Source organism: Lonchura striata, chromosome Z (assembly GCF_050655825.1).
Source record: "Lonchura striata isolate lonStrDom1 chromosome Z, ASM5065582v1, whole genome shotgun sequence".
Classification (NCBI taxonomy): domain Eukaryota; kingdom Metazoa; phylum Chordata; class Aves; order Passeriformes; family Estrildidae; genus Lonchura; species Lonchura striata.
The window spans coordinates 47,413,555-47,429,185 of record NC_140740.1 but is presented as its reverse complement, the minus strand read 5'-3'; the positions used below and the strand labels follow the sequence as shown (position 1 = coordinate 47,429,185).

Below are 15,631 nucleotides of genomic sequence, written 5' to 3'. Positions count from 1 at the left end.
TCAGCAGCTAATTCCTTAGATTCCCTAAGCAGTGCTTGTCTCTGATACTCACCATGCCTCCCTTGGGGAAATAAGGTGTAGAAACGTTTTAAACTAATCTTTCACACCACATCTAGACTCCAGAAGTGTGCAATGCAGTATAGCACCCTTTAATTTCACTGCCATGAGTTCATTACTCATGAAAAGCTAAGCAAAATTATGGACTGCAGGCTGAAGTCTGCTAGAAAACCAGAGAGCTGGGTAGAAAATGCAAGTCACTTTAGGCTTTATTAGGTAAAGTATGAATAATTAAATAAATGGGGCCAAGCTCAGGCAAACACTACTACTAAGAATGTGTGTAGCCCATCCCAGCAGAGACCTAAATTATAATCTCTGCTCTGCTGCTGTACTGGAGATGGTTCAGAGAAATAAAACGTTTCAAAAGATATCCAGGACTCACCCCCCAGTTTCACACTATTCATTAAGCTTTTAATGCTATCTGCCACTTCATAAACACTGCCTTTTCAAAACATGCTTTTGGGATGTCTGAGAATGCTTCTGAGTCATGATGAAGCTGCTTTGATCCCATGAGATCAATACAGCTCAGAAGGGAAATAAAAGCATCCATTCTAATTCCTAAAATTTATATAAGGTACTCTTCTCTGTGTATGCATGTGCGTTTATGTATTTTTGTGTGTGGGTATATATATGTTTGCCTTGACCCAAGGGAATCCCTCCATACAGAGCTCTCTAAAGCTCTGCTGCTGTCCTTACTGCTTCTGACAAGTAATGTTCACATACCACGTGATATCGACACATTAAACCCAGAGATGCTGGGCAATTTCTGCCCTGTTTGGAGTACTACAGTTTAGAAAAGAATAAGAAAAGTGAGGGAAAAGGTACCCTAACTCACTAGGGGCAGTGGGTGGAGGAGAGAGTAAAGAAAGGCACTATATGCAGGGGCCTAATCTCAATAAATAGTATTGGGCAAGTACTTCTCTTTGGTACTATGCCATTACACTGCAGGGTGACCACAGGTGAACCCTGACCCTTTACTTCCCTCACTGCAAAAGGGAGTAAGTGACCTGAATTTCTCTAGGGGTGTGCTCTGGACCCACTAGCAAAGAACACCACGTAGCAGCAGTATTTTCAGAGCTTTCCAGAGCTGTGCAGTACTACAGCTACAGCTGCAGATCGAGATGGAACTGGGAATCAGAAGTAGATGAAGCCACAAGCACACTGAAACCAGGCTGAAGGTCTAGCTGCACATGTGGCACAAGTAACATACCTGCCACAGGAACAATGGAATATTTGGTACCTGGCTCTCAAGAACACCTTTGAGAACACAAAAAGTTGAACAGTTCAAGACCAGGGCATACCACTATGCTACTTGCTTACTCTCCCAAGGAAGTTTTTTTGGACAGAGTAGTCAGGATAATGCTTACTTTTGTGCAAACACTGTGTCATGGATAGATTATCACAGAACAAATCTGCCACAGAAATTAAGAACTGTCCTTCCTGAAGGAGCATAGAACCCCAGATGCATTTCCAGTAAGTTCTATTGTCAAAACTGTTGTCTCACCTATTGTCACCCAATTATCAGGTTCAATCTGCAGACAAAAAACTATTCAAACTAGGACAAGACCTTGTTTACTCTAGCAAAACAAAGAACCTGTCAATTTTTGAGTCAAGAACCAGTGTACTACACAGTCACCAACCAGGAAACCCCTAGGGACAGCAGATAATGCAGGCACTAACACAACACAATTTATTTTTGGTGATCAGTGGCAGTCCTATGAAGTGCAATAAGCACCATTTGAAAAGAAAATGGAAAAAAAAAATCACTTCCAAAAACCAGGTGCTTGCCACATTTCTTCCTGTTTTACTCTTCACTGTCTGGGTTTCTCTCCCCTCCCAGTCTTTTGATTACACAGTACGGGGAGGCGGGGGGGAAATAGTGGGCCCATTGCCCCTTTTTAACCTTACTTACACCTCCTGTGGAAGGTTTTAAAGGGCAGAATGCAGAGAAGAAATTTAGTCTAGAGAAAACAGCCAATAACCTCAAGAAACATCATTTTACTCAATTTATTTAATACAGTAGCAAGGGATATTTTCAATTTTAAATATAGGGAAACCCTACTTAATGGATACCACTACAGAAAATAGTAGCAAACTGATTCCTTAAGGGAAATTAAATGCACAGGCATTAAACTTTTATAGGCCACTTCACAAACATTGCATCACAAGTTTATTTTTTTCCCCAAAAATAGGTATTTAGCTACTGCTGCTATTACAGCAGGAAGCATATAATGCTAGTTCTTGATGCAGAAATTAGGATTATTGAGGTGACACATGAAAGAATGACAGCATTTTTCCTTGCCTCATGGGGTAAATCTATTTGTTAAGATTTTTGCCACTTCATAGAATTCTGCCACTGAGCACAAGCAATATTTAGAAAAGCAAGATAGGCAAAAACTGAGCTGCCCATCAGCAAAGCTGACTCTTCTCTTGGTATACAGGTCATAGCACAGATTCTATCACAACACAACCAAAGAAAATGCACTTGAAAATAATTTTTCCTAACATCAGCATCAGCAGACTTTTCTTCATCTTCCTGAATCTTGAAAAGCAATGAAAAAAGAAGAGAAAAAATACATATATTACATCAGAACAAAAACAGTGACCTGGAGGAATAAAATATTATTTCTGTAAAAATTACCATCTTGGAACAAATGGACACATCTGAATATCCCTCAAAACAGAAGCAGAGAACTCATTTGCATGTCTGTAATGTATTAGATTATTAGACATTTCATGCCCAGTAAAGGCACTGTCCCACATTTATATGCCATATAGAATGATTCAATGTCCACAGTACTGAAACCTCCATCAGCCATGCCCAAATGAGCACAACAGCCAATCTTTCATTTCCTTTTCTATGCTATTCTGTGATCCAAAATGTTTGCTCCTGCATTTGATGACAGATTTCCTTGGGAAGCCATTAGTCATGGCTGTCTCCCCACACTTAATAGTGCCAAGTTTTACAAGGCTCTCCTCATGACTGCAGTCTTTCAAGAACCAATAGGATGCAAACAACCCAGCAACAACAATACAGGAGGAATGAGTAATAACACTCAGTCTCTGAGCTCTCTTACCTCTTTACCACCCATGGCTTCAAACATCTTTTCCAGCTGCACCCGCAGTTGTTGGATGTTGTTCATCAGGATGCAGGGCTAAAGGGACAAAAGCAGGTGATTTCTCAGGATGCCAACACAGTCACCAGTGGGATACCTTGTGCCTTATCACCCTTACCCAAGATAACCACCAGATCTGAGAGTTATATAGGAAGCACAGCATCCACAGATTTCAGCACTCGAATGTATTACAAAAAATTAAAAAAACAAAATCCATTGGTCAGCTCCCAGTTGCAGAATACCCAGATGAACAGACCTCTCTTAAGTACCAGATCTACAGAGCAATGGTGAACAATTTTGTTTTTTCAAATCACACAACACAGGCAATGTGGAAGTTAATTTCAAGGGGACCTGACAGCCGCCATACCCTGCATATCACCTTCAGGACCTCCTTTTATTTTATGTCCAAACCAGAATTCAAACTTCAAAAGCATACAAATGATGATAAAAACAACACTGAAAATATTTACATCATCACCATGGTCAGGTGCAATGTGAGACTGGTTTCATCATTAGACGATTCTTTGGAGAAAAAGAGAAGCTCAGCATAACTCACCAGTTTCTCCTTGGAACAGTAGGACTCAAAGCTCTTGGAAAGTATGTCAGCATACTGCATCAGCACTTTCCCAATAGTCTGTGAAGACAAAATGTGAGCACTTACATGTCCTCTACCACTGCAGAACTCCAGCAAGCAGAAAAAAAAAATCATACTGTCTTACACCTCATTAAGAATAAGATAAACATCTGGATGCTGAGGGGATTACCTTTGCAAACCTTCTATTGTAGTGGGCAACAATGACAGGGTCTGGGCACTCCAGCTTCTTAATGATCTCAAAGCTCTGGTTGAGCTGGGTGAACACATCCACCACTGAGCAAGAGAACAGAGCATGCTCTGATGTTTGCTGGAACTAAAACAGAAGTACAAAAAGTCATTGTCAAACTGAAACATCTGAAATATACCCACCCATGGGTGTTTCCATCATCTGTTACACTGAAGGCAGGGTAACTTTACCAAAACCTACATCTTCCTCAGAATTAGTCAAAAACTCTTCAAAATACCTAGAGGAGATAAATAGCTTTTCTTGGTTGGATTATAAATTTACTATCCTTCACTAACTATGATCATGACAAGCAGTGAGGAAATCTATGATGATGCTGAGATCCTTAATACAATGCATGGTTTGCCTGCCAGTTAATGAGGAAAGGAGAGAGTAAAGAGCTATTTAAATTTTTTTTAGATTTCGCTATTAAACAGAATGTTGCATGAGTGTCACAGACTACAGTGCCAACAGTCACTGAGTAACAGGAAAGCTCTCCTCTGGATTGGCATACTCAGCAAATAAAAGAGTAAAACTGGTCTGTCAGTGGATTAAGGTCACATTCTCACTGCATGACTAAGTACATGCTAAGTGCCTCAAATTTCAATTTCAATTACTTCTCCCAAACAGAGAGAGCTGAGAGAGCACCAAACCACCGGCTGCCAGATTAACAGGAGCAGAATAGGCAAAAATGAATGATATGCACCTTCCTATTAAAAAGTTCCCTGTGACCTGTAAATTACTAAAATAAATGAGTTTCCCAGTTGTTTAGCAAGAAAAAAGGACCACATCCACCATTTGTAAGACTGGTGAATTTATAGTGTTTTATTTGGTTCTGTGCACTGTATGATGTAGCACCAAGTAGTAACCTACATACCCCATCTTTTTTATCTCTCTCCAGAGCACCATGCAGGAAGTCTAAGGAAACATCTTCATTTTCATCCAGCCACTGCATCACAAATTGCTCAAACCACCTGCAGGGGAGCAAAGATGCCAAGTTATAGCAGGAAGAGGAGCACCCCAACCCCAGCAAGCCTTGTGAAAGCTGTCAGATGTCTGAATGTTGCTGTCTGTGCATGTAGCCCAAGTTCCCAAATACACTTGCACCTCTACACAAGCTAACAGGGCCTATACCATCACTTAGGCTGGTTCTGAGCTGGTTTTGTCCTTCTTCCTGTCTTTTCTCTTCTTGGTATCTTCCCTTTACCCCTCCTTGACAGCCACCTTTAACTTTGCTTCACCTCAAAGTATTTTGTCATTTTTTCCCCCTCCTACCACGAGCCGGAGAGCACAAGGAAGAACTCCACACCCACAGGCACCTGTCCTGCGGCTCACTTGGGTGTATCAAACAGGCAGTGTGAAAATAGGCAAGTGGAGAAGCAGCTTCAGTGGTGGGATCTGATAGCTGGCCCCTCTGTCCTCTGCTCCAAGGGACACACACAGTACAAAAGGGTGTGTGTGTGTGTTTGTTGCCTGTATTTAAGCAGTAATATAGCACTTACAGCCTTATTTAAATGTCTGTCTGGAGTTAGTTGCGTGCAGGTGCCAACACAGCACAGCTGAAGCAAATCTTAATTTCAAATACTACGAAACAGCATTCAAAAACAACAAGTGTCCACATGTATTCAGTCCAAACAAAAGATTATTATATGAGCTTCACAGAGTGCAGGGCAGGCAGCTGTATTCATAGAGATTGTGCTAATTGTGACCTGAGTTTACAAAGAACATGAAAGCATGTGCCAGACATGAGAGGGAGATCAAGAGCAAATTCACAGGCAGAGCATACTAGATAGCCTTAAATAATCTCTACACTTTAAAATATAAAGCACATCAATGCTAATATTGGAAATTGTAACTGACACAGTGTTAAAATGCCAACAGCAACCTGTCTATGTAGCCCTATTTATTATAGGCAGCAACATTGGAACACTGTCACAGACATATGGACTTCCTGTATTCTGAAAGAATTCCTTTTGAATGGCACTTCAGGCTCCTAAAAGTCAGCATATGTTGAAGTCTGCTGCAAGTTTCTCAAGCTTTCAACATTTTCTTTTAAACTGTAATAGTGTATTTTAAACAGCTTCAGCCTTAGAAAGGAACTCGGCACTTCACAAGGAAGCAACTATGTATCTTCCACCTGTTTCACAGTTCCCAGGCTGTGAGCTGCTGACTGTTTCACATGTCACAGGTCAACCCATTTGCTGTTAAGAACATTGCCCATTTTTATGGATACTGTATGTTGCTACACAAAATCAAGTGCCTAGGTATACCTAGCTGTCTTGCCAAATTGTCTAAGCAAAGGTGGCAAAGAAAACGGTACTGTTGGGTGGGTGGGAGAGGTATATTTGCTCCCCCTCTCATAAAAAGAAACATCACCTTCAGGAAGAGATTTATTATGAATGTTGAATGAACCACTTAGATCATCTGCAAAGCCAGCCTCAATTTTGTCCTCTGGCTAACACAAAAACCTGAGAGATTCAAATAATTTACAGATACTTCCAGTCCACGTGTATATTCAGGGCCAAACTATACTTTGAGCTGTAACACAAACCTAGAACTATCTTAGGCCAAATACCTTTTATAATATTTTACTATCAGGTCTTGGGATGCTGAACAAGTCAGGGGGACTCCAAGACTATGAAGGCAACATATCCAGAACAATATGCAAAATTATCTAGCACAGAAATGAATAAAAATAATCTGAATTCATGCAGAAATAGCTCCAAAATGTTATTATACGACAAATATCTTCTCCCTCATCTGCTTCAATTATTGGTCAGGAAGCAAATGCTGTAATGACACACACCAGCACACACGGCAGTGGCTCACAGTGCTGCTTCAGAGACATTCTGTGCTCACAGGGGTCAGCACAGCCTGGCTCCAGATGGCACAGCCAAACTCTCCAAACAAGGTCTGCACAGAATACACTTCAGTCCTGCCTGCTGCGAAAGCCAGTGGCACTTCAAGACTAAATGTAAGTTCACCTTTCTTGGCTGCACAACAGTGAGGTAACATAAAAGGCTACCATTTCAGGTTGGCCATGAGCCTGGCTCCCTCAGGGTCACTCCGCAGGTGAATTAATCTTGCTCATTTGTTGTGGGTATCCAAGGAACAATCTCTGTGCCTTGGCAAAAGCTGAGACAAGAAGGCAGGCATGGTTCCAATGAGTAAAATAATAAATACTATGTTTGATGAAGAGAGCCAGAAGAAGTCAAAAGGATCTCAAAGGGAGGAATATCTTCCCCCACCAGAGAGGAGGCAGTCTCCAGTAGAGCTACAATGCTACCTGCACACTAAGATCAGTACTTAATCAAACACATATGTACACAACTAAAAAGCTGGACCCTGCACTTTGTTCAATCATATCTCAAAGGCTACCAGGAACACGGTTTCTCAGAGTTTATAAACTGGAAAAGTGAATTTGTGGATGGCATTTTGTCTGACAAGTAGACAGATAGTGATGCCTTATAAAGGCTGTCCTAGAACAAAAGCTAGACAGAGCTAAAGAATAAAGTAGGCATTTATTAAAAGACCTCAATGGATACACCTTGGGCAGCACAAGAGCCCAGCCAGGGCTACACACAAGATGAACCCAAAATGGTCACAAAATGGACGACCAGTCACAAAGTCTCTCACTTTTTAAAGTTCTGGTCCATTTGCATATTGAAGTTAATTGTCCAATTATAGCTTTAGGTTATGAAGTCCCATTCTCCTTGTTTTTCTCTCTTTCATTCATTGTTTGTACTCTTAGGCCTAAGATTTGGATCATTTGCCCTTGGTCCCCCAGCTAGAGAAGGAATTGTTTTGTTTCCCTACTCTGTGAAGAGAGCTTACTATTCCCTAATATGAAGCTCAGAACTACACACTAAAGCAATACAGTATCTGAAAAATATAAAAGCTAAAATCTGAGGCATCAACAGCCCAAACATTGTCTGGAGAGCAGCAATTTAGTTTCATCTAAGGAGTTTATCAATATGCAAACCTGATGCGTGGTCTCCTTTGTTTAATGAAGTTCTGAGACTAAAAATACTTGTTATTAAACAAATCAAAGGACAATTCATATCAAGGGGATACTTTGTGACAGGTGAAGGTTACACTTGAGAGAAACATCACCTGTGTCTGACAATGTGGCTATTGTATTGAAATACAAGAGTGAAGTAACAAAGCCAGTGGCTGCAAATGCACATGAGTACTGAAGCTCTACCACAAAGGCAGCAGAGTAGAACAGACTGCAGAACAAAACCGAGCATCATTATCCTGATTACACAGGAGAAAAAGAGAGATTAAGAATATCTGATGGCTTGCATAAAACTGCCCTGACTCAGAGGCACAGCAAAGAGAAAGGGCTTCTGAGACTGTCACTCTAGCACCCTGCTCAGTGAGCAACTTATGTCTCTTGCTGACCTGATTTCTTAATCAGGCCCACAGCCCACACCGAGCAATTATGCCCAACTGCCTCAAGCCTGATTAGTATGCAGCTAGCACCAGGCTTGAGAGACTGTATGCACAAAAGCATGGCAAACAAATTCAAAGTGCCAAACTGGAAACACAGTCCAGGAAAAAGTGTTTGTCAAGAGGGGAAAAGTGCTGCATTTATACAGCATGGAACAGTCATGTACAGGGTGGAAACAGCACTGTGGTGGGACACAGTGCTGAGGGTGCCTGCAGGCCATCCAGTGGCCCACTGTGAGCACCACTAGTCAGCAATATCTCAATAAAAGAAAATGCAAAAGGTTGCTTTCAACACAGCACATGGCACATGAAAGCAGCAGCAGTGCCTGCAAGGCAAAGAATGGCAAGGTCATATTTAAGGCCAAGAGTTATGTTCAGACACAAATATGTCTGGAAAGAGGTGTGTAAACCTCACTTAGAAGGAAAGCTGGGAACAAACAAGAACCAGCAGAAGACCATAAAGAAGCATGAGCAAAGCATTTTACTCTTGAAAAGCAGGAACAATTTATTCTCTATGTGCAGCCTATAACAAGCTCAAACTGAAGCTAGAAAGATTTGGAGGGGGTGAAAAGGAGAGTGTATGTTAAATTCCCAAAACCCAGTGAAGGAGTAGCAGTGAAGCACAGGATAAAAGGAGTCGTGGAGCAAACATCACTGAAAGCTTCTGAAAACCAGTTAAAGCACTGCTAAGACCCAGGATACCTGTTGTAGCTTGAGGCAGGTGTGGGACTCTAGCTGCACCATCTTCTCCAGGTTGCCCAGACAACCATTTGGTCTCATACACCTTCTCCAGGTCTGAAATCTACTGTTGCTCTTTTAAAGTCAGAAGTTGCAAACAATTGTTTAGAGCTCAAGAGCAAAAGCTTATCTGATGCTTCCAACTAAGCTACCCAGTCTTACTAAGAAAAACATTATCTTCACTTACAAATCCTGTTGTGTGTGTACATATGACATCCATGTATAGTGTATATATAGATAAAGCATATGTGTAGGCACACATCTTCTCTTCAAGAACTGCCCACACTGCAGGCACACAGCAGTTTTAAGTCTGTCCATACCATTGCTAAGCTTCGGAAATGTTGGGAGATATTGTACAATAATGGACTGTGTTGGGTGAGGGGCAGTGGCACAGAACACCACAGTGGAAAAACATGTACACAAACACAGAAAACTGAGACTTAAGAAATGAGGTATCTTGAAGGCAGCCACAGGAGATCCAAATGGCCACCCTACCACCAAGGTAACAAAAGGAAGTAGATAGTGGGCATTTACTACAGGAGACACTCACGCTGGATATTCAGGCACTTTTCCCTTGAAGGCAGGCAGATCACAAACATATTCGTTGTACAGCCACTTCACTTTGAAGTGTAAATTCATATAGTCCGCACTTTTACACAGTCTGTGTTTCTCATGCTCTGTAAGGAAGGGAATAAAAGCAGTTAGGTCTGAATTCATCACTGCATGTAACCACACCAGGCATGGGGAGGACTTATGAAGCATGTCTGCAGACTGCAAGGGTGTTGAGGATGAAGCACGTATAGAGCCACAAAATCTTCACAACACAGAATTTTGGCAACAGGCAGGAGTTCTTGGAGGTTGGGACTATTGGGAATCTAGAGATTTTTTCTGTAGCTCTAGTTAATACTTCCATTAGTTAAACATTTTTTTGTTGTCAAAGCAATAAAAACAGCAATGTCTCATGGCTTTTTCATTTAACATATCACAGTTGAGAGACTCCATCTTTGTGGGGAAAAAATCAAGGTGAGCAAATCTGTCCATTCTTGGTTATAAACAAAGGCAGTAGCAACATGTTGCACTACATCCCCTATGAGACAACAGTAGAAAGCACCAGAAGTTTGACAATGTCACTCAAACAAGATCAAATGAGCTACACAGGAACCACAGCCTTCCTTGCTCCCTCTTGGAGAAATTAGTATTTCTCTTCCACAAAGCAGGGTCTGCTGATGAGCTTCTTCTTCCTGCTAGGTTTCCTTATGTTTTGTACCCAGGCAATGCTGAGAAAATACAGTTTCTCCCTCTATAATGCCCATACTTCCACAACACAACCCTTCCCACATACCTACACCACTAAAGCACTGGCCATAATCAGACCTACGTTTCTGCAGAGATCATCTCTGCAGACTACTGCTCCCCTTCCTTATCAGGAGAAATGTATGGTCCAAGTCTTCACTCTCAAGGCTCTTCACAGCCTACGTCCACAATAACATCTTTCAGTAATTGACTCCCACCCCAGATCAGCCCACAATTATGTATTTAAAATACTTGCTAAATTCTCCCAAAAGCAGCTCAACACTTTCTCCCAAGCCACCCCTCATATGCTTACATAGGCAGATCCTTCTACTGCACTGCTTTTCTTTAAAATCTTAATTAAAGAGATGAAAATTAATTCCTTTTTTTTATGATATGAGGACTCAGCAGCAAGCTTTTGCCTGCACTGTGACCCTGCAACATCAGGTGATCAATTCTGCACTTCTGCTCCTCTGTGCCTTCTGTCTGTATCCATCTCTTTCTTCTGCCAAGTTTCATAGCAGGAATATGCTTTGTGCCAAGCTTTTTTGTTCACTGTAGCACCACAGCAAGCTGCTAGTCCATGTCTACAATGTGAGATATTATACTAAAACATACAAGATTTTGGCTTAGACTCAGGTTTTTACCCCAGTATTTCACTTTAGACTCTTCTTTCGATCTTTAACATGGAAACCTCATCAATGATGTAACTTTCCAAGGGCATCATTGCTTATGTGGAGACAGGTTTCAGCTATGTTAAAAAGAGTGAGTATTTTTCTCAGCTATGAATGGCTTATTAACTGACAGGCATGCTTATCTTACAACATTATATATTTTCAGGTAAATGTGAACTCTTGCAACTAATTCAAAACATTGAGAAACTTCCACATCTCTCCTGAACCTTCATCAACCTGCACAAGAATAAAGTTCAAATCAGGTGTGAATTATCCAGTTGAAAAAACAAAATCCAGAGAAATGTTCAAGCCAAATTTTTCCATAAACTTTTGTCAACTGTCAAGCAGTTGAATGTTCCATTGGTTTCTTTACAAGCTTTTGTAAGAGTGTAACACACATTTCCTCCTAGTGCACACCACAGACCAAATACAGATACAATCTCAAAGAAAAAAGAAAAAGAAAAAAAAAAAAGAAAAAAGGGAAACACAATTTTTGTTTTAGAGAGATTAAAATGCCCAATATCTGAGAGACATAACCCTCAGGAGTGATGGTTCAATGGACAAATTACATGTACTATGGTCCATTTCACTCTACAGGCAACTGTGTAAAGTCCATTCCTGTTTTACATTAATAACCTCATGTCTTTCTTGAGCACTAAGAAAGCAGGAGTATACTCAGTGTCTGAACTGCTGACCCTCTGCTATACTTCAAGCAATGGTAGAAGAAAATGAGAACTCCCTTTGCAGATCTAAAACTGGAAACAGAGCAGTAACTGTGTCTGCTCTGCTCCCTGTGAGTGAGGAAACCGATGGACAATTATAACTTCATTAACTTGGATGTGTGCTGCCGCCAGCTGCTGCTCCGGCACGTGCAAAGCGCTGTTCCTGCTGAGGAAAGGTCTGACTTGGATGTAAAAAGAACCTTAACCAGATTTAGTTCCTGAAAATTAAACAATGCACTAAAAGCAAGCAATTCAAGCTTTTTGCTGTTTTCTAGGACATCTAAAATACTTCTAAGTTGCAGAAGAAGATACAAAGCAGCCACAGAAGCATAAACCCAAGAACAGCTACTAGGACTACCTGGCCATCTAGGCACTTAAGGAGACACTTGACATTAAGGGATAAATCACAGGAAACTGAAAGAAAAAAGAGGTCTTACCACCATAAAAAAGAACTTTACGTATTCGAAAGAAAGGAGGGGCTTGTGACAGAGAGAAGACAAGAATGAACAGCTCAAACTCTTTGGAGAACAAAGAAAGCCAAAAAAGACCCAGCCCTCCTCCATCCCCAGCCTGCATCATCTCCCCCTCCCTCTTCAGTAGACCCCACATTGTTTTCAACAGTTGCTTCCTTTGTAAGTGGAAATGTTTAATACCACCTGAAGGTGACATCTAACCACATCAGTCAGAGGCATACATTGAAAACCCATTTTAGAAAAAGTCAAGTGAAAATCTTGGCAGCCATCAGTCTTAGAACATCTCTGTTCTGCTTTATAACCTGCTGGCTTTTAAACACCTTAGCAACAGCAGAACAGGACACAGATATTGTGCAGCAACTGCTGTGTTTTATCCTGAAAACACAGAATTCTGTAAGTCTCCCACACTTTCCTTAGCAGATTTCAGCTCCAAACAGACTTCTTTGGAGAAAAGCTTTTGGAGTAACAAAGGCCATATTATTAAGGTATTAATAGGGAACTGCTGCTTAGCAGCACACTTTCTAATATTATGTCCAGTTCTCCTTTTCAGGCAGAGAACAGGACTTCTACCATACTCCTCAATCACAGATTTTTTTTTTCCTGATTGTTAGCCTATTTTTCATGGGTTAAACTTCCAGCAAATAATGTCAAATTTCTGTAAAGAAACTCTAATAGGTACCAGGGCTGTTGAAGTGTCAACACTTTAGATAGCTGGCATCTGTGTGTGCCTCTGATCCCCTTCTCCTTATTAGAAGTGACAAAGTAGCAGAATGATTTATTTCAATCCTGCCTGCCAAGTCTACTCAGTCTCTCTTCCTATCGGAGATGTTTCCAATTTGCACCTCTCCTAATACTGATGTGTCCAAACTAAGATGAAATGTTGCTATCAAGGATGATGCTGATTTTCTATTACTGTCTGTTAAAGTGTTCCTAGCAAAGGAAAAGCAGAAGCCTCTTTGCTCAGGGTGTTTGTGATTTCTGGGTGACAGCGGTTTCAGGGAGGTAAATGAGAAAAACTACTAGATAAATGAGAAAACTACTAAGTACAGTGTACTAACAGAGGCTATAGAGCTGCTTGACCATTGGACAGCATCCCAGAGGTGGAGCCAACTGTATCACTTGGAAAATCATCCTCTACCCTACAGTGACTCCAGGGTAACATAAGCTTGCCAACCAAGTCTGGGACATGTGTATCTAACCTGTTTTACTCTTGGGCTTATAGGGAACAAGGAACGCTTCTCAAAGACCCAGCAAACAGGGAAATGCTGGGTCTGCTATGCATGGTGCCTTGAGTAGTCATTGCTTTAGGGGAGAGAGAAAACAAGTGGGGTAGATCCTGGAGATTCTGCTGTATCTCCTTTGGACAGCCAAAGGTATAATATCCATTAGCTGAGCACACTGATGCCAAGACTACTGCTACCAGCTGCTGATTTATATCGAGAATAGGTGTTTCCTTTTTTTGATTCAATATTTTACATAATAGCAATCTAACTCTTCAGAAGATGCCCAAAGGACACACTGCTGCAGCATCCACAGGCTGGCCATGAATTCTGGGTCAGAATACCTCAACATTCTAGGTATAAATTAAGATTTCTGCATTGTATTGCATAGGCTATATGGTGCATATGGGGGTAAGCTCCAGCTCGGAGAGGCATGATGGGAGAAGAAAAACTCAGGCAGCCAGACACTGCTTTCCAGCTCAGAGAAGCCATCTCCCACTTGAACCTCCCAAGCCTCTTTCACACTACCTACTGGAGAGCAGTGGAAGCATCAGGCTGGAAGGAGGGAAGTGGCAATTTCATGCAGCCAGGTCTGAACTCCTCCTCCTTACAGAACATGCCCTCCATTTCTACAGCAGCAGTATAATATTTCAAGTCTTCTTTGCAGGTCTGTTTATTGCTGGCATAAAAACTACAAAACACTAGAGCTAGTGTTACATACTACATCCATAGTGCTAAAACTATGGGTAAGAAATGAAAGTCTTTGTCTACTCACAGCTACAAGCTCCATCAAGGACCATTAACTTACCACTTGGTGAGGTGAATGAGCTCATGTTATCCAGAACTTAGGAAGAGAACATAAGGGAAAACACCATGAAGAAAATTAGGGGCAAGTACTCTACTCTGTGCCCATGTGCACATATCTCCAAATATGAAGGTAAGCTTTTGTGCAGAGCTCCTGATCTCAGAGCAGGCAAGAAATGTACCCAGTGATTATGCCACGAAAGGGGAAAAGTAATATGAAACTCTTGGTGCAGGTTAACTGGTAGAAAAAACAGCAGCTGAACCTGAGAAATGACAGAGCCAACAGCTGAGGCTGGCAAATCAAATTATCATCCCACACATCATTTAATCAGTTTCCTTCAATCCCTTTCCCCGCCCTGAGTTAAAAAAAAATGCAGGGAGCTAATGCAATCATCTGTATTTAAAATGTATGTAGTAAGGCCTGTAACTGAATTATTGTAGAGCTTGTTCTAAAGGTTATCTTTACAAATTTCTGGAGAGCAAAGCAGTGTGAGGAATCGCACTTGCCTCAAATAGAATTCTGCACCCGAAGCATTTCTTGAGTATATATTTGGAAGAGACATATCCTAACACAGACTCTATCACTGTTCAACCCTCCTGCAAAACTTGAACAGTTAGAACTACAAATAAATTACCATGCAGTTTTTAGATTTTTGTTCAAAATGAAAATTCCCTGTCCACCAGCTCCATTTTTATCAGCTTTTGTCACCAATAAATATTCTGAAGAGGGATGCTCTTTTCAGCAAGTATTTACTATGCACTGAGGAGCTCATGGGTGATAGCAATGCTTGTCTTAAGAAGCTCACAAGTGACCAGAAGGATATCAGGAAAAGGTAAAATAAGCCCAAAGTCATCAGTGGGGACATAGTACAACACATGAACAGAGAAAACCTGGGAGACCAAGAGAATCTGGGCACTGGAAACCAAATTTTAAAAAAAAAAAATTCATGTCCCCTTTGACAGCCATACAACTGCACTTTGGATCCAACAGGGAAAGGGAGTCTTAGGAAGGTGAACTACAAGACCTGGAAACATGCAGTTGCAATTCTCACTGCAGCAGATAAAGGAGGAAATTAGGGCACTTTCAACACGTAGGAGAGCAAACTGCATTATAAATTCCTGAAATAGAGCACACAGGAGTAGAAAGAAGCAGAGAGTGCCTTTGGCTGGAAGGGACTGTAAAGATGATGTCATTCCAACACCCTGACACAGGCAGAGGCACTTTCCACTAGACCAGGTTGCTCCAAGCCCCATGTAACCTGGCCTT

General features: G+C 41.3%; 1 protein-coding gene across 14 annotated transcripts in view; it reads right to left on the bottom strand.

The window, feature by feature from the left end:
- UNC13B (unc-13 homolog B) overlaps positions 1-15,631 on the bottom strand; it is a 206,414-nt gene that overhangs the window by 31,321 nt on the left and 159,462 nt on the right. For all 14 annotated transcript variants that reach the window (XM_085566067.1, XM_077790533.2, XM_021554690.3 and 11 more), the window contains 5 exons: positions 9,732-9,858; positions 4,869-4,965; positions 3,938-4,081; positions 3,730-3,807; positions 3,135-3,212 (listed from right to left, as the gene is read on the bottom strand). In XM_085566067.1, the coding sequence (XP_085422193.1) occupies positions 3,135-3,212; positions 3,730-3,807; positions 3,938-4,081; positions 4,869-4,965; positions 9,732-9,858 (524 nt within the window). The remainder of the gene's footprint in view (positions 1-3,134; positions 3,213-3,729; positions 3,808-3,937; positions 4,082-4,868; positions 4,966-9,731; positions 9,859-15,631) is intronic.